Source organism: Dromaius novaehollandiae, chromosome 6, assembly GCF_036370855.1.
Source record: "Dromaius novaehollandiae isolate bDroNov1 chromosome 6, bDroNov1.hap1, whole genome shotgun sequence".
Classification (NCBI taxonomy): domain Eukaryota; kingdom Metazoa; phylum Chordata; class Aves; order Casuariiformes; family Dromaiidae; genus Dromaius; species Dromaius novaehollandiae.
In genome coordinates this window covers 32,976,052-32,995,615 of record NC_088103.1, presented here as the reverse complement: position 1 = coordinate 32,995,615, position 19,564 = coordinate 32,976,052, and the positions used below count along the sequence as shown (strand labels likewise).

Here is a 19,564-nt window from a genome sequence, read left to right as displayed (position 1 = left end):
CTTGTCAGAGTACGAAAAACACCCATGCAGTGAAGTTACAGATGACACAAAGCTGTGTCAGTGGGCCTTTTCTGAAGCTCTTAGCATGTGTTCCTATGGCTGCAGGCTTCTCACCATGCTTGTATGTAAGCTACCAGTGCTAGGCTAATGACCATTAAATTTAGTCCCTTACATGTGATGCTTGCAGTTTTGTGATGCTGCTAGATTTTTGGGGTCCTATAATTAGTTGGAATCCAGAATTTAGGCAAGACCACCTGCCTGGAGATCTAGCACTACATTAGTCTGTATGGAGACAACGTGGGAACTGCTAAACACAGATTGCAAAAGGAGAGGCTGATTTCTGTAACAAGCACTATCATTTTCCATACCAGATCAGGCAGGCCAAATTGCAGACTGGCCACTTGCCCAGAAATACTTTGTTTCCCACTGTATCTATAAATGTTTGTGCAGACTCCAAAGGCACATGGGATGCATCACTTTTATCCTTGGGTCTTCTCAGGAAGAGGGGCTTCATCCAATAGACAGTACAGATGGGTTCTTAATGCTTCCCAGATCTCAGGGATGCACTTGTCCAGAGTAGTCAGTAGGTCTCCAGCTGCTGTTCAGTTTGGCAACCTTGTCTGCAAATTGCTTGCATGCTAATAGCTCAGCTGTGGTCTTTTTTCCTTGGCGTTCTATAATTGGCAGCGTACTTTTCTTTCATTTGAAATCCGGAATTTTCAACCTCCATGCATTAGAAAAGAAGACATTAGAAGTCTTTCTCACATCTTGCCTTTTCTCACTGCTTACCTCGTTAGCAGAGGAAAGCTTCAACTTCCACAGTGTCTGTTATGTCTGATGATACAGCTTTTTCTGCTCTCAGTGTTGCTGGGATACAACTGTGATACTGCCAAAAGAAATCTCTTTATGGAGGGTTAAAAAAGTTTGCGAACAGAACAGCTCAAAAAGAACATTTTTAAGGCTTAAAATCTCCATTTCAAGTATATAGAAGTTCTGTATTGAGCACCGTCTAACTTTTTTCATCTTAAGTTATCTGTCATCTGAAACAGTTCATTCCAATAATATTAAATTGACGTAAAAGCTCTGTCTTAATTTAGATATTTAGTACATTCCTAAAATGTAACTGTGTACCAGCTGTGTTGCCAAGTAAATGCAATTCATTGTGCAACTTCTGGCAATTACGTATGTTTGTTTGAAAAGTATTATCTTATCTTCTGCTTCTGTATAAATTATCCTCTGTGTTCATAGTCCTGTGAGAGAGGTCAAAGACTAAATCTGTTTCTGAACTTGCTTCTTACCAGGTCACCTTTAAGTGCTCGTAGACTGGAAATAGAGTGTGTGTTAGGCTTAGATAACAAGGAACCATCAGTCCTTAGGGCTGTCAATCTCATACCATTTCTCAGCACTAAATTCCCTTAATTAAAGAATGCTTTTCTGGCTGGGTTGTTTTTATGGTGTTAACTGCATTGCAGGGTTTTTGGCTGCTGGACTGTCTCAACATATCTGTAATCAACAGGTTTCTATAATACATTTTCTAATGAAATATTTAGTCAATTTAGGTGTGACTTGTGTTGTTTGCTTCTCTTATATTGCTAGAGAGTTGATTACCTTCCCCCAACCCCTCTCTCTGCAGAAAGTCTACTGTACAGTTTTTAACCCTTTTCATCTCTGGTTTGATACTTGAAATTGCAGGGTGTGGGATGTGAACGCAGGCGAGATGCTGAATACACTGATTCACCACTGCGAAGCAGTACTGCACCTCCGCTTTAATAACGGCATGATGGTGACATGTTCCAAAGACCGTTCCATTGCTGTGTGGGACATGGCTTCACCAACAGATATCACCCTGAGGAGGGTGCTAGTAGGGCACCGAGCTGCTGTCAACGTAGTGGACTTTGATGACAAGTACATTGTATCAGCATCAGGTGATAGAACTATAAAGGTGAGGTGTTTCAGAGGTTTTTTATTTACAGCACTGGGAATTTAATAACCAAGAACAATGACCAGATAGGGAAGACAGTCTTTGGCTGTTATTGCACAGACCTTCCTTTAAAAGTAGTGTCCTTCCTGCTGCTCATTTCCACTCATCTCTCCTCTGTTGAGCTCACACAGCTTGTTTAGAAAGCTGTATGTCACATCCAATACAGGTACTAATGCAGTTGAAAAAGGACTGGTATTTTTTCTGTGTTCCTTTTCAACCTGACTAGTTCCATAATTTGTTTCAGCATCAGTCACGCAAACAGTTGTCAGAGGGCAGCATGAGGGCAAAAGCAAAGGTGAGTGGATAGGAGTCACTTAAATGTTACTGCTGTGATCCCAATCTGTAGCATTAAAACTCAGAAAAATCTGATTCCTGTATATGCTAAATCACAGCCTGAGAGTGTCAGAGCCTGAATTTGGAAGCTATAAATGGCAAAGAATGGCAAAAGCCTTCTATGTACAGTGACCCAAGCTGCTAACAGCTGCAGGCTGTAGTCACAAGTCCTTGAAAGGGTAATTTTCCCAATCTTAATGATAGCGTTTTCAATTACAAACATTCTGGGTGCACCTGTATATCACACAGATACCAGCTTTTGTTAGTCTCTTCTTTAAAATTTTGTCTCTGTCTTTTCCCCCACCCCTTTCCTGTCACAGGTATGGAACACTAGTACCTGCGAATTCGTGCGCACTTTAAATGGCCACAAACGAGGCATCGCATGTCTGCAGTACAGAGATAGGCTAGTAGTGAGTGGCTCTTCGGATAATACTATCAGGTGAGAGACACATTCCCCACTGCAGAATTCTGTGCAAGCACGTTGTGTCTGATTCCCTGGGACATGCAGAGGTTAGGTAACTACAGTGGTCTGTACCCTTGTCGTCCTTGAAATATGCTTCCTTTGGTGTAGAACATTGGGAGCTACTGGATAGAGATATTAGAAACCTTTTTTACTGTGTTGTCTTTTATCCTCTGTATCTCAAGAGGCCCATACTAATCAACGAGTTGCATTACTCTGACAATTCTGGTGTATGAAAGAGCTGGCAAGTACCACTTTATGTGATGTCCTCTTGTGATATTTTAATTGGGCTATGTGTCTAGTTAAAGGGGTCAGATTTGCAGTAAGAGGCATTTAATCCTCTGCAGAAATCCTCCTGGGTTCTCGCCAAACTCCTCTTGTGGTACTTGGCACCTGGTGAAGTTTGGAACAGCTGGTTTAGAGCATGAAGTTCAGTTTGCTCCCTTTTGCGCTTCTCCAGCTGCCCTGGTTGCAATCTGAGATTTAACTCCTTCTCATATGAGCCAGGATTTCTCCCTACAACCTGCAGCTGCTGACAGAGAGATGTCCCGCTGTTACCTTCTCTAGGGGCGTTGAGCAAACTTGAATAATAATGTAAGAGACCTATGGAAATGGCTTCGTTGTGCAAACAGGAAGAAGAACAGCCTCCCTTTTAGTCTTTGCCACTGTTTCAAAGAACTCTGTGCCTTCCGATAAAACTTGAAAGCTGGACAGCCTAAGCCGAAAAACTCTCCATGTTGAAAATCATTTCTCCTCAGTGAAAATTATTCACCCTGCTGTTTGCCTTTGGGCTTTGATTCCAACAAGCTGCCTCTCCCTGCTCTGGATTCTGTAGGAAAACGAAGGTCCTTTGGTTGACATCACCAGATTGTTGTACCAGATTTTACTGTATGGCTGTCTGAGACCATGGCTGAAGAAGAAAAACAGGTGGTCCAAGAGAGCTGGGACTTTCCTCTCTTAAATAGGGGAAAAAGTGTTACAGGCATTCTATAAGAATAGCACAATTTATGATGAGAACTCCTGCACTTCAAATAATAAAAATTTCGCTCTGCAATTGTACTATGAAACTTTGGTCCCAGAATTAGAATAAGAAATAGTTAAATATTGTAGCACTTAGAGAAAATTTTAAAATATAACTTGCAATATGAATAAAAATAGATGTCAATATGGTAATAACACTGAAGAGGAATGTGATTACTTTTATGCTTACACTGGACAAAATCCATAGTTGACAGATAAATTGTGCTAGAATTTCAGGAATGTTGGCAGTGAATCTTAATGGAAGTCAAATTTCACAGCTATATGGGCAAGGGACAAGGCTTACCTGTTCACTTACTTTTCTTTCAACCACTAGCAGAGGGCACATGTCAATGGAAGGGTGATTAAAAAGGGACAGGTTACTAACTCCTCTTCCTGGGTGGCCTGATGTTTCATATGTTTGATTTTAATCCCCTGTAAAATACCAGATGCTGTGTGTTGGCCTTAATAGAGGTTGCAGCCTGATAGGGAATTTGAAGTTTAACATTCCTCAGTTGCAGGGAACTTTTTTCCAAAAGGAAATGAGACTCTGTGATTTCCAGTTCTGCACCTGCAAATCCAAGGAGCCTCAACATAGCTGGGAAATTAAAATCGTTCTTAGGTAGAGAGACTCCATGTCTGAAAATGATTTAGGTTTTGTTTTAGGCCAGAAATTTCACCAGCATAAAAGGACATATATCTGTAGGCATCACTATAACTGTGCTGATTTCCATCACGTAGAAACTGACCCATCAAGTTTAATCAAGTTACTTAAATCCAATCACTTCAGCATCCTGGCCTCTGGGGCCAAAGTTTTTAATTACTACAGACAAGCTCTATATAGAAAAGGAATAAAAAAGAAAGAAAATTTAGAACACAAAAATCAAGAGAGTTGGACTGCATCATCTTGGGTTCATTTTCAAATGAGTGGTGGATTTGCATGTGTGTATTCATCCTCCAGGGTGTGCACAGCCTGGGGATCTGATACTGGACCCTTTAGACAGCAGCTTTCTCTCTAGGTGATGGGGATTCAGGCCCACATTCTGCACATCTTCCAACTCTGCCAGGACTTCAAGGGAATTAAAGGGTGAGATTATTGCAGGCCTCCCTCTGTTTCCAGATGTTTTCCCAAAACTGTAGGAAGGAAGAGCTTGTAGTATTCTTGTCTGCATGTGCTTTGTAGTGAATTTTTGTAGTTAGTTCTTAAGTCTAAGAATAGTTCTCTTACTATTTAGTTCTTTGACTGTTTAAAGAAGTAGAAATTTGAGGAGGTTATCAAATCTAGGAGATGCCCTTGGCACTCACTTCTGCTAGGCTTCATGGAGCTGAAGATTTGAGATATGCTGCTCTTGAATAATGGTGATCCCTTTTGTACATGAAGGCCCCTTCCCCACATGGCTAGGGACATGATCATCTTTTCTAATCTCAGTCAGATTCAGGTCAAAACTCAAACTGACGATACAGGCCTGAATTATTGTGATGCAGCCTCCCAAAGCTGCTGGCAGAGTCAGGATTGATGGCAAGAAATGGAAACACATGACGCAAAAGTTCCTGACACACAATTGCGCTTTGAACGTTTCTGTGCCAGTTCATTTCTGGCATTATCCATCCTGTTGACAGTCCTTGGGAAACTAAATGTTGTCTGACCAGCCAGAGTGCCTTTGGCTGACCTTTGCCATGGAGTTGCTTGCTCTGACCTTGACTGGTGTACTGGTACTAATGTGAAAACTATTGAGATCTTCACAGATTCCTGAAAGATGAACTTCAGTGATCCAAGAATCATCTTCTCCTCCTCCTCCTCGGCATCAAATGTAGGCATAGACAAATCCTTTCCAAGTCCTACAATGAAGGAGGAGTTCTGTTCATTCCTTCATTGTCCAGAGGGAGAGCAGCTTGTTTTGGCAGGACTGCATTGTCCATCAACCTTGAGTACACATTCACTGGATCTGGATTATTCCCTGGGGAAATCTCAGGACTAAAATATGTGGGGAGAATTTCTCTCTCTCTGTGTGTCTCTCCCAAGGAAAAGTGACCTGACCCCTCAGCAGCTGTTCAGTTTTGAGAGGAGTCACCCAGAGAGATTCCACGAACCACCCATCTTCCTCACTACTGTGAAGTTCATGTCAGTCTGAACTCTACGTTAATGAACATTTAAGAACTTTTGTGACTGCTGTCTTCTTTCAGCTGTGTCATAGGGTCTCAGTAGATACCGCTGTTAAAAGATTAGTTTGTCATGAACAGAGCGCATATCATCCAGAGGTGGAATACAATCCTTCTTTATCCCTGATAATTGGGAGTTACGTCAAGAAACTGACAGAAGTATGGAAAGCAAACAGACTTATTTCATAAGTGTTTCAAACATTTCTTAAAGATTTGTCAGTGTAGTGTCTAAGTGTAAAAATTGACGTATTTTAATTTATTCTCCGTGCTAAAATTCCTTCACGAAGCCCGAGACTGAGTTATTTACATTTGAGAGAATAACACATGGCTGGGACTCTTACTGGAATGCTATGTCCAGTTTTTGGTGCCAGAATTTTTTAAGGCTATTGGAGTATTAGAAACAGTTCAGCAGAGAGCCACAGAAATTATCTGAGAGCAAGAAGAGAATGCATTACAAAATAATAAATTTAGAATGCCCAACATTTTAGCTTCCACATAAGGTACCTTGATTACAGAGTAAACATACCTTCAGTAGAAGAAATTGGTGAATAAAAAAGGCCCTGTAAATTCTTGTGCCTGTCACCACTATATTGATGTCTAAATTTGTCTGACATTACCTTCCACATCAGAAATAGGCATGTAGGGGTACAAAAAGAGTTGTATAACCTGTGAAGGCAGTTTACCTATTGCAACGAGATGCCAAGAGGATTGGTAAGTCTCCCTATCCTACCATCTTCTAGTCAAGGCAGGATATTTTTATGAAAAATGGACTTCAGTAAAACAAAGTTATGAGGCTCACTGCAAGGATAACTGAGAGATATTCTGTGGCTTGTGTTGCTAGATCAGTAGTTACTAGACCCCTATGGTCTTAAAATATTTGGATCTCTGAATCATTTCCCTTGTGGTACTGTAACATAAAAGGGTCATGTTGAAAAACATGCATCCAGCTTAACTGCAGGAAAAGGAATGATGAATGTAGTTGGTTTCTTCTTTGTTGTTGCATCATGGTCTTTATTTCCAAGTTTCCATTAAGTACAAGAAAAGACCAAATCTTTCCTTGCGATAATCAGATCTCCCAAAATTCTCAGTGCTTCTTCCTAATCTCTTCCAGGCTGTGGGATATTGAGTGTGGGGCATGTTTACGAGTACTGGAAGGCCACGAAGAGTTGGTGAGATGCATACGCTTTGATAACAAGAGGATAGTCAGCGGGGCATATGATGGGTGAGGCTGTCAGTGCAGTCTAGATACCTTGAATCCTCCTGTCTCTTTTTGTCTGTCACATCCCGCTTTGCTAGACATTCCTTATAAAGATTAGACTCCTTATCTGTCATACTGAGAGTCCCTTTTCATGGCCACTAAATAAGAAGCATGCTGCAAAGTACACTTTTTTTTTTCTTCCTTTGAAATAAATCAGTGTGATTTGATGTATGCGGTCCAGTTTCTTAGCTCGTAAGAATATCTGGTAGCCTCGATCTGAAACCTCTTCTAGTTGAACCACTGGTGAGAACAACCTGTAGTTCTCTCCTTGCAAAAGTAGAGGTTTTTGTGGTAGATCAGAAATCTGTCCATAAGCAAAAATGCTACTGCTCTTTCAGAAATGCACTGTATCTTTTTAACTTGGTGCTTAGTTGCTCTGTGTGCATGGTGCATGTATCACTTTTCCCCATAGCTGGACATCAGGTCATGGTTACCTGTTCTTGGTTTGATAACAGAAACATGGCTTATATAGCAGTTTCCCAGTTTTGCTCTTTCTTGCCCTTTTGTGTTTTACTCTTACAGTTTCCCAATTTTTGATGTCTTTCCTAGTATACTTCCAAGAAGGGATGATACCCATCTCCCTCCAGGGCTCAGCAGAGCTCTGTGTAGCTGAGTTTTTTAGCTATATCCCCAACCTCTGAGAATTTGCTAGCAGTGCAGGCAGCAGTGTGTGGACTATGGAAGAAGGGAATGTTCCTAATCCTTCCCTCTGAAATGTTCAGCATTTGTTGATTCAGAGGAGGAGGTGTCTGAAATTTTCCATGGAAATCACCTGCAGTCAGTACTTGCAACAATTTGCTTTTGCCACAAGTTTAGGTTGAACAGTTTTATTATGCACCATTGCTGTCCTTGGAAAAGAGAAGGACTGATATCAGTTAAAGGAGAGGATGAGTTCCTGTCTGGAGAGTCAGATGGGTGCAGGGGCTGACACAAGAATATTTTCTAAAATATATAGCATTACAATTACAATATTCATTACACAAATCCTCACATTCTTTCCCAACTATAATTGTGTCTTTTGGGCCATTTGTCATTACAGACTAGGTGTCTGCACTAACCCTCCTCCATGTGTCTATCTTAGTTATTGTCACCTGCTTTTATGTGTTTTACTTTGTTAACTGCACATTTTTAATGCTATTAAGCTCTGTGAGCTTTATAGAAGGGAAATGCAAGAACCATGTCTCAGGGGCAGAAAGATTTCTGTAGTTTCCCATGAACTCGTATATTAGCTAAGCTGTGCTAACAGTTAATTTTTTCTCAATAAACACTTGCTTTCTTCTTTTTAACGGAGCTGTGGTGTTTGTCTATTTTTTCACTACTAGGAAAATTAAAGTGTGGGATCTGGTGGCTGCTTTGGACCCCCGTGCTCCAGCAGGGACCCTCTGCCTGCGAACCCTTGTGGTAAGAGTTTTTGGTCGGGGCGGTGGAGAGAGCAGAAAAGCATACTTGATCAGGACTGCAAGATCTAGAAAACAGGGTCTCAGGAAAGCTGCAAGTTTACTAGAAAATGAGGGAGTTTGAGGGAGCTTGAAAGAGCTGTCCAATATAGATTCCATAGACAGTCACAGGCTGTCACTTCAGAGGGTCAATTCTCTCCTGCACAGTCCAGTCATCACTGCAGTATTTTGCATCACTGCAGCACTGAGGACTATCTTCAAGTACCTATATTAGTTTTTATTACCATTAGGCATAACGCCACATACTTCCATGTGGCTAGAGGGAATAGTTATATCTTTTTATTTGTCTTTTGGGTGGAGCGGGTCTTGCTTCTTTGGGAGTCCAACTTTTTTTTTTTTTTTTTAAAACATTGCAGGGTAATTAAAAGTTAGAACCTGTGGAGATTTATGTGCCAATGGGTTTTCTTTGGCCCATGTATGTATCTAATGATGTAGTCCATGCTGCCTGAAATTTCATGCTTGCATGAAATTTCCTGAAGAAAGGTAGTACAATCCAAATTTTGGAGGAACAAGAGCAAAAGCAACCTTGAAATTGCTTTTTACTGGCTTTTGAGTGCCTGAAGGAGAGAGAGGCTAATGACTGCAAGGAACAAACGGTGAAACTGCCTCATCCTGAGACAGTGACTACACTGGCATTGCTCTCATGCTGTCTGTTGATGTTTAGTGCAGGTCTGATGAAGGTGTGGTAAAAATGTCTTTGTGTGAGTGATAAGATCATTCACAGCCATACTTAGCAGTGACTCCTCACTGGTTTTAGATAATGTGGGAAGGTTGTGAGAAAAACACTAATGCAGTCAAGGCCATGGGATGGTTCCTATAAGCATCTCTGCCTCCCATTTACCCCTAGAACTGTTGCTGCTCTGACAATACTTGCCCTGAGGATAAAAGACAATTTCAGTCCAGTACCAAATTCACATTGAAAAAGAAGTGCTGAAATTCTAGTTTTTAAAAAAGAAATATTTGGGCTATGATGGAGTCAGTATACATTAAACCTATTCCTGCTGTGGCATGTGACTGATGTCTTTGCTCTGAACCAACAGCGTACTGAGGCTGTCTGATTCTCTAAACATGTGGTTACCTCTCATCAGCCGAGCTGCTCTAGGTGACCTGCGCACTCACTGACCACCTGAATTGCCGCTGTTGCTATACATTTCACAAATGCATTTTACTTCACATTTGGCACAGGCTACGAGGGTTTACAGTGACTCAGCTGACAGGCAGTAGCTCATTAAGCCATGCTAACTCTTTTTCAATCTTGTATTTGGACCATAAGCTGCAGAATAACAATCTGTGAGAGCTTTGGATGCCTGCAGGTACTATGCTGAGAAACATTCTTGTTAGCCAAATAGAACCGCAAATAGTTTCTTGGCTGAAATCCAGAAAAACCTTTTGTCGTTGGCCACTCATCTGCAAGCTGTGGAACAACTCTGTGCCCTGAACACATATCCTGAGAGTCTAAGACTTCAGCGTGCTATTAGTAGTGTTCCTGCTCCAGCCTGAGACAAATGTGTGCTTAGTAACCTGTAGACTTAATTTAACTACTGTGATTTCCTCTGCATTTTCCGGCAGTGGACAGCCCAAGTGCCCCAACTAATTATATTATAAATCAGAAGCGGTGGGATGGAAACACTGTAGGAATCTCAACACATGGATACTTATAAATCCCTGTTTGATAGCAATGGAGGGGGCCAAAAGAGGAGGGGCAGGGGAGGCTGTTGTGGTGCTTTTAGGGCTTTTCATGTTTATGACAACAGGGTGTCCTTATACCCGCTTACCCATGTTTTTTTTTTTTCCTCTCTTCCCTTGGCCTCCAAAATTAAACCTGGCTGCACAATGAACATCGTGAGTCTCCTGCTGCTCTTGTTCAATTTTCAAACAGTAGGAGGAAAGTGCGCAGATAACGAATGCTCACTGCATGCCAGGTCCTTTCCGGTTTTGTCTTCTTTTAGCTGAAAGAGCAGCTATGTCTGGCAGCAGCTTTCCAGGCTCAGAATAAGCACACGGTACAGCTTTCCTTATCAACTAAAGAGTCCAGGTCCTTGCGGCCTCCACTTGTGATGTGCAGTCTGCTTATTGCCCCTGCCACTGCAGCAGCAAAGGGCAGCTGCTATGTGGAACTTTTATGGCAGCTTTCATTAGCCTACGGTGACTGGGGAAAAAGAAAGGTTTTCAAAACAGTTTTTAGACATACCCCTCTCTCTCGGTGCCTCTGTGAACAGTCCCTCAGTGGATCTGGCTGTTGTAGTGATATTTTTTAGCAGGGACTTATTTACATCACTGATACGTCATAGAAACTGGAAACAGAGTTCCCTTTGGAATAGGCGGGGTGTCAGAAACCTATATTAATTTTTAAAATAAATTCAGATTATTTGGTTAGAAGATCAGGAAGGCTCCAGTGATTGGATTTTTTTTTAATTTATCTTACAGATAGAATCTGACTTTGGTGTGTGTATTTTCAGTTAATTCGAAGATTTAAAGATTCCCTTTAGAGCAGTTCTTGTGTTCTCTCCATGTTTTGCAAACTAAGCTTTGTTTCTGGAATCCTGTGCCATAAGACAGAGTCTTCCCATTTAGTAGTTAACTGTTCTCTTATATCTGAATATCTGAAAGATCTGTATTTCCAGTATTAGAATATTTTTAGCCACGCTTCTGTTCCTGACCCTAGGCCACTTGCACCATGTGAGCAGTGCAGAGAAATATTTATTAATGGAAGAGATAGGGCTTGCCCCACTTGCACAGTTTCTGTTTCCTTCTGACTGAGGAGAAGGCCACTGCTCACTCTTGCAGCAGTAGGCACCAAGAAAAAATAGCCAGCAAAAAAGGGAACCGTAGTGGATTTGCTCTGCGATATCCAGGATCTTGCGATTGCCTCCTGTTAATTACAGTCTGAACTCTTGCCAAATCGTCATGCCATTTCCACTCAGCCTCAGAGCAGAATGCAAACTGCCTATTAAGAATGCCCTTTCTAGTTCATATTTTTAGAACTGCTTAAGAGGAATTATTACTGTGTCACTGGACTTTACAACAGTCTCCTTAGTGTCCTCCAGTATTAAGCTCTTTCCTCTTCAGCAGTAGCGATGGTGCCAAGTCTTGAATGCAAAATTCTCATCTCTTCCCCTTTAACCTACTGCATATGGTAATGATGTGATTTCAGGAAAGAATTATGCAGTAGAGCAAGGAAGACAAAACACCAGGCTGAATTGTCTTGTGGAGGGAGCTTGGTTTGTTCTTCACAGTGTGTGTATGGGGACTGAAAGGGTAATGGGATAACTACAAACTTCCTGCCAGCCAAGAACTCAGATATGGCAAACTCTCTTCACCTCACTGAAAGAGGGCTTAGTTTACGCTACATGGATGGTGATGCACAATGTGTCATGTGGGTTTTACTGGCTGAGAAATTAATTCAACCGTAGAACTGAACCCCAGTTTGGCTTCCCTGCTCTATCCCAGGAGCCAGCAGGTGTGTGAAGTAACGTGCTGCATCTCCTGTTTGCATTTAGGAGCATTCTGGAAGAGTCTTTCGACTTCAGTTTGATGAGTTCCAGATCGTCAGCAGCTCACATGATGACACCATCCTCATCTGGGATTTTCTGAATGACCCAGCTGCCCAAGCAGAATCCACTCGTTCCCCGTCCAGAACATACACCTACATCTCAAGATAAATAACACTACACTGTACCTCACACTTGCACAGGTAACAGTAAATGCATAGATAAAAAGAGGCTCAAAGGTGACGCTGGATGTAGTACCAAGCATGCCGCTTGAATGGCTAGCTGGACCAGTCAGTATTTCTCATCTCGGATGAGCAGCAATTACAGTGTCCTGTAAAAGGACAGAGATGGTTTTGATGCCATAGAATAGGGGCTTTATCCTAGGATTTGTGGCATGTAGTGCCTATGAGTTTTCCTGAAGAACCCCTCCTCCTCTGCCCATCACCATCAACAATTAAATCAGCTATCACTGCTGTCTAGAAAGAAGGAGGGCTTCTGCAGAGCGAGTAGAGCAGCTGCTGCCTAACAAGGGGATGCAGATGGCCTGACCCTGGGCAGTTGTCACCAGGCAGGAGGACTTCGCCAAGAAGCATCAGCTTTGTTCCCTCCCTCTGAAGTGGTGACCATTCTTCTCGCTCTGCAGCAAGCTGATTCAAGAGAACAGTTTGGCTAGGAGAGGAGACACTGAGGCACAAGCCCAGGCAGATTAAATCAAAATGCATCAATGTGCAAAATCATTTATTCATAAGGCCTAGCCCTCCTTCTCTCTACCTACGACCACATGTGTGTTAAATTGCTAATGTCAGAGCTTGGCTGGTTTGTTTGGCACCTTACCCTTTTGTATTGGCCGACACAGCGTGGGGAAGAGATCGTATCTCTTATGCTCGAGTCAGTTGTGGAGTGGATTTGATATAGGAGAGCAGAGTGGGTTAGGCGTGATTGCTCACTTTGGTGTGTACCATCCCTGTTAGCAACTTGAGAAAAATGGCCAAAGGGCTGACAGACTTCTGCAAGAGGATGTTCACAGTGACAGTGACCATGAAAATGCTCTGTTATGGAGCACATCCTGAATTCTGTCTGTTTGATGGATAAATATACAGTCATGCTCCAGAGCTGTCAGCCCAGCAACCTTCATTTTCCCAGTTTGGTCATTCAGGTGTTCTTTTAAATCTTTAAAAGGTTTAGTACGAACAGGGTTTGTTTGTTTTGTTCTGTTTTTTGTTTCCAGGACTCATTTAAGCTGCAGTATTTAAATTATCTGCCAATGCCAGGACAAAAGAACTATCCACGTAACCAATACTTGCTGAAGAGAGAGGCTCTCAGACTTGTTTCTGGAACAAAGTTGGCATGCGGTTGATCTCAGACAGGGTCTACTCAGCGCGGCTGACTGCTAAAGTGCTGCTATATCAGAAGATGACTTTTATCTTTCATGAACAATTAACATTTTTAAACCTTCCCTTCCTTTCTTCCCCCTCTTCCCCATCTTCCTTTTCACTCCTCTTCCCTCTTTGGTTCCCTTCCAGACCCAGTCACAGATGTCCTATGAATATATTTAAGATGTTGCCAGAATGTGTTGCTTTGCTGTTAAGCAGAAGACTTATAGCCACAGTGCACCCTGCTGAGAGAGTCACTTCAGGGCTGGGAGGGTGGGTGGGGAGAAGGCTGCTGCTTTCAGACTGCAATCAATATCCATTGCTGGGCCTTTATAAAAGCATTCAACTCTGAAGAGCAAGAGAAACACTTAAAACAGCCAGACCATAGGCCCTCCTCCCTGCGGCTTTTGGCTGTTTCTGGCTGCAGAACTATATTTTGTGGAGAGAGGACCCTTGAAATTTGACTATTATGAGCCAAATCCATCTCTTTCCTCTCCTGCCTGCTCTTCTAACCCTTTGGAAGCTGGATATGTATTGTAATCTCCCTTAACATCTGCTTGGCTGGGGAAAGCTAGTCAACGAAAAGTTAAACCCTCTTCTGCCAAAGTCCCAAGCATGACGGCCTGAGGTTGAGATCCAGTCCCCGCCCCCGGTGTGGACCGCTGGCTGAGGGAGGTATCTCACTAGCAAAGGGGTTGTCTGTACCAAGGACAGTCTTCCTCCTGATGTTGTCCCTGGAGACAGCGTGTTGCTGATGGCTTAGGAATCATTCTGTGTGTAGGATGTTTGAGGCTAGGGTGAGAAGGAGAGCTGGACATTACTCTTTTCTTTCCATCCCCTTTCCCCTCAGAGAGGCTGTAGCCCCGTGCTGGAAGCGGGAGCTGCTAAGAACCTTGCAGAGCTCTTGAGACTGAGCCATCCTAGCAGGAGTGGGGACGCTACATGAGTACTCTGGCCATGACAGCAAGATTTTGTTCACATGCACAGCAGTGGGGCACAGTCCCCTGGTGATGGCAAATGAATGTGGCCCTGAGTACGGTCAGTAAAGTTAGCAGTAGCTCCAGGATAGTTCTGTGGCATTTCTGCGGTTGGCCCTTCTAGAAAGCATTAGGAGGGGAGAGCCTTTGCTGTGCTTCCCTAGCCTTTGTGCATGCTGCATTACAGTTTAGGGGCACCACACAATTAGTCCCTTTACTGATAGCTGGGCTGGATCTTTGCTTTGCAGCTGAGGCTTTTGTGAATTGATGTAGTTTAAAAGAGAAAAGTAGCCCTGAAGAGGAGGGACATGGGGAGCAATTCTGCATGTCTCTGAACTCGACAAAGAGGTCTGGGGGAAAACAGCTGTTTCCACAGAGCTGAAGTGAATTGCAGCAGGCCTGCATTTGGATCAGAAAAGATTGTGTAAACCAGACCCTGGTTATTCCAGGTTGGGCCCACATTTTTACTGTAGGTCTTGAATAACTCGCACTGCCTTGGTAGGGAGTTGCTCCAATGCCACAGTAAGAAATCGGGGCCTTTTGTCTCTGGGGTAGAGAAGTTTTAAACAGAGTTAGTAACATCCCCTAAACTTGGAACTTAGCAGATGGGAAATTTTATTTAGCCATTCTCATCAAATTCACTTTGCTGCAGAAGCAGTTGCATCGTTTCTACATGCTTGGGATGCAGTTTTTCCATCAATGAAATTTTGCAAGGAGCTGAGCCAAGAGTCCCCAGAGAGCAGTCCACGGGGCTTAAATCATTTTGGTGGCAGCCGAGATGGACAAAAGGCAATGGAGTTATGGAGGAAGGGATAGCCGGTGCTTGCAGAGTAACTAGTACAGCTCTAAAAGCGCATGAGCAGCAGTGTTAAGCACCCAGCTTCCTGTATTTTCACTGAGGCACGAAACTACATCAGTGCTAAAGAGCGTCTTAGAGCATGTGGTGACACTCCTGTTTTCTGCTTGTTTGAACTACTATTGTAGAAAGAGCCAAACAGGTTAACTCTCTTAAGTACCACTGACAGTATGACCTATCCCTCCAGAGTCCTTAAAGTTCTGAATCTCGACTGTAAGTTCATCCACAGCTAATTGTGACACTACTTTTAGGTCTAGGAAGGCCGTTTGGGATTTCAGGCAGTTAAGCATAGCACACATACTGCAATCCCAAATCAAAACTGGCTGGGGAGCATAGAGAGTCAAAGTTTACATGCCAGACTTCCCTGAGCTCAAGTTCTGAGTCTTAATAGTATGTGAACACTGTTCCTCTAAGTTCAGTTTTTACAAGGTCTGCAGTGTGGTCACCTGTAGGCAGTTTATAAAACCTTGACTGCAGATTTAATAGTCATTTTCCATCCTCAGTTTGTCTTATCATCCTCTCTCTTCTACCTTCAGGTTATTGTAGAAAGCAGTGATCTATTCTCCCAGCCCCTGAAGGCTGCAGAGCTTTGTGATATTTTAACTGCATCTTTGGGAGTAATGCCTGAAAGGATGCCTTTTTATTTATTTATTTTCTTTTTTTGCTAATTAAGAGAATTTGGGAAAACCAAAAGACTAGTTGGCCAAACACAGAGATAATACCATTGCAGATTGTCATTGGTTGTCATAGCCCTGCTGCTCCATGCTGCTATTTTGTAACTTCTAAGCACTGTAGGGTATTTGAGTGGTACCACAGTTTGAACTCTGCTGTATAGAGCTGTTTAAGGTACAGTTTGTGAGCAACAGCTGAAATCCATGTTTGGCAAATGGTAAGAACGGTGTCTCATTGTCAAGAAGGGACTGTGTCTGGGTACTTAAATACAGAATTGCAAAAGGGGGAGGATTCCTACCCCAATTACTGAGTTGTACAAATTTTCCTGATAGCTAAGAAGGAAACTGAAGTTAACTGATCTAACTTGAACTTGAATCTGCCACAGTTTGACATTTGTTGGTGTTCATTGTGCACCCAGGGAGGAATAATCTGGTAAGTAGATCTCCCAGTGTCAGAAGAAAGTGGCTCATGTGTGTGTGTGTGCGTGTGTGTGAGTGTGAGTGTGCAAGAGTGCATGTGAGAGAAAGGTTTCAGCATGAACCGAAAGGGTAATCCCTCAGCCAGGTTGGAGTAATTGCAGAGTTTATAATGGAAAGAACTAGAAGGTGCCTGCTAAAAGGAGATAAAAGCAAGGTTTGGAATTGTCTGTGGGTTTTAAGTGTTGCACATCACTTTGAAATGGAATGAAAAGAGATGAAATCTCTCTGCTGCGTAGAGATCGTCACTTCTGCCACAAGTAGGAAGCTCACGCTAGCCTTCCCCCTTGGACTATGCGATCAAAAGTACTGGAGGTGCGGGACATTAAGAGCAGGACAATCCATTATGGCCACATCATCTCCTGCTTGTGACTCCTTTGGCAATGGGGCACAGTTTTGCTGCAAATATTTCTCATCCTCAGAGGAATACAGCTTGCTTTAAAATATGCAAATAGAAAATGTCATGAAGGAATTTGCAGCGAGAGAATTTCTGCAGCTGTCTCTCCTGGAGCAGTTCCCTCTGCTCCCCGTTAACTTTCAGAGACAGGCACATTCTCTGTTGGAACAGAAGGATTCGGGTGACAAGTTTAGAAGCCTGTGATCATCAGAAATGCTGAAATGCTTTAAACTTGTTTCTAAACTGGAAGCTGACTTGGACCACCATGCTCTACCTACCCACCTCCTGCTCCAAAGGATCCTTTTTTCTTTCTCTTAAATTTTTTTTTTGAACACTGAAAATGCTGGAGAGTAACATGTGCATTTCTCTGCTCCCAGGTGTGCATTTCCTGCCCCTACTGTGCGGTCCTTTCTCAGTCTGAGCACACCTCCAGGCTTGGGTCTGAGGTTCTCGGCATCCCAACTCCAATGGGGAGTTATTGATGTTCAGCGCATCTCCAGGTCGAGCTCTTCCCCTAACTCTGTTAGCTTCCTTTAATGCCATTTTAGATTTGCTTTTTGTGGCTGATGATTCCTAAAGTAGCTTGTGGAGGAGCATTTGTGGTTGACCCATGGTATGAGCTGCTTCTCCTAATTGGGGAAGCTGATGAGATGGAGCAGCCAGTCTTCCTACTGCAGACTGGCTCTCAACTGTGGGAGGAAAAGGAGGAGATGACCCATGTGGTTGAAAGCTAGGAGAGGAGTGTGGGGATGGAGATGGATCTCTACAGAAGTGGGGACAATTCTGACAATAGCCTAGTTTGTGTACTTGGCTCAGAAGAAAGGAGGTTTTTGTGAGAACACTGAAAATCATCAGGATGTAATGAAGTAATGCCTCCCAAGTGCTGAACTGGTCAGCTGATGCCCCCTTTTAGGTTGCACTGGGGCCTGAGGAGAGAGGGACAGTCTAAATTACGCTGGCCAAGACAAGAATGAACTTTGCCAGGGTCTCCAAGTGGCATGCATGATGCATCTGACATGCTGAGCCTTGCCCTGCTGTTGTTCCCCCAGAAGCAATAAGCAATCGCTTCTAGAAGGAGAGGGGAACAGCAAGTGACCGAGCTGTCCCGCAAAGGAGGTCTTCGTATGAAATCCCTCCTTCCTCCTGCCAGCAAATCCCTGCTGGGTTGATTGGCATGAGGGGCACACAGTCATTCGTTCCCGACTTTTAATACAGAGAATCATTTGTCGCAGAAGCAACCCGTCTCTTGGGTGCGTTCCTTCTCAACCTCCGCGGCGGGTTGAGAAGAAAGGTTGCCTGCTGAGGCTGAGCATTTGACTTCCCCTTTTTTGCCCCCAACCCATATTTTTTTAATGAGATGTAGCCTTCTGGCTAGTGGCAAATTCCCAAGGCTTCTCTCCCAGAGTAAGCCTTGACATACTGCCAGAATAAATCATCCTTTGTCTTGTCAGAAAATATTCCCCTTGACTTTCTGCTTGTTCCCAAAGACCATTGGTTTTCCCCTTTTGCCCAGTGGATATCCCACGGAAGTTGTCACCAATGATTGATCCTCAGTGATGCTAAGCTGATTCTCTCAAAACTATGGGGATTCTGATATACATAGATGTACAATCAGCAAAGCTCTCTTAACATACTGTAACCAACTCCTAAAATAGGTCCCTTGTTTCAACAGCCTATCGCCCTGAAAGTTACTGTGATTTCTGCTCAGGTAGGGAACAAATGCAGCTGTGGCCGGAAAAGTGAGCATGAAACACCAACCTTCCTCGCACACCATCTCTGCTCCATGCCTGTATTAAGAATTACAGTCTGTTACCTTTACAAGCAAAGTGTTTTGATCTGTTACTGCTGTAGCACAGGTTTACACATGAGCAAAGCCCTGTATGCTGAGGCATTACTGCTGGAAAAGGGTTGGCCAGCTTGTCCCAAGCTGTTTGCAGAGCTGGCAGTTGGCCTTGTAAAAGGAGCTAGCTGTGACAAAACCTGGGCAGTTCAGTGTGGGATTCTTGTGTTGCTTTTGAGAGTATAATTCTGCTTTCAGCTACTTTGTCCTTCTGATTTGAGGCATTGCAGGGCTCACCCTAAACACAGTTCTAAGATGGCACAAAAATGTTTTTGGCTTCAGTAAAATTGAACTGATCCAGTTTCTCCCAATCATTTTACACCACTACCTTTATCAGAGCTCCGTGCCTACCAGGCCAACCTATGCTGCATCACTCCTACCTGCTCAGACTGAGATGGATGTGGAAGTGGGAGAGGTGAGAAAACATGGTTTCTCCAGAGTTTTCTGTTTGTTACTGCTATATTTGTTATCTGGATTCTTAAGTAATGAGTGCTTTGAATTTTGTGATTATGTTACAGTGATGTGTAGTTAACGTACTAATGTTGACTTGAGCTAGAATCATGGTAACAGTGTGGGTTTTTTTTTTTTAACTGTTCAGAAAATAACTTAAATACAAATATAAAGATTAAGCTGTGAATCTCTCTTGTTTTCCTTTTGGGGTGAAGGACCCTGTCAAAATATAAAGCATGTATGTTCTGTGAGCCCTGTTGTGTGAGTCCCACTTCTGGGGTAGGTGCACCGTATGTGCAACATTTGCAGCATAAACATCTTGAAGCGCTGCTGCCGTGCAGTGGACGGCTTTGCCCCAAGTCCTGG

The 19,564-nt window shown here is 43.1% G+C and overlaps 1 protein-coding gene across 16 annotated transcripts in view; it reads left to right on the top strand.

Annotated features, from left to right (window-relative positions):
• Positions 1–19,385, top strand: part of BTRC (beta-transducin repeat containing E3 ubiquitin protein ligase) — a 124,360-nt gene extending 104,975 nt beyond the window's left edge. For all 16 annotated transcript variants that reach the window (XM_064514141.1, XM_064514147.1, XM_026102879.2 and 13 more), the window contains 6 exons: positions 1,693–1,942; positions 2,635–2,753; positions 7,063–7,173; positions 8,532–8,610; positions 12,167–12,360; positions 13,386–19,385. In XM_064514141.1, the coding sequence (XP_064370211.1) occupies positions 1,693–1,942; positions 2,635–2,753; positions 7,063–7,173; positions 8,532–8,610; positions 12,167–12,328 (721 nt within the window). In that variant the 3' untranslated portion in view covers positions 12,329–12,360; positions 13,386–19,385. The remainder of the gene's footprint in view (positions 1–1,692; positions 1,943–2,634; positions 2,754–7,062; positions 7,174–8,531; positions 8,611–12,166; positions 12,361–13,385) is intronic.
• Positions 19,386–19,564: the final 179 nt, after the last annotated feature.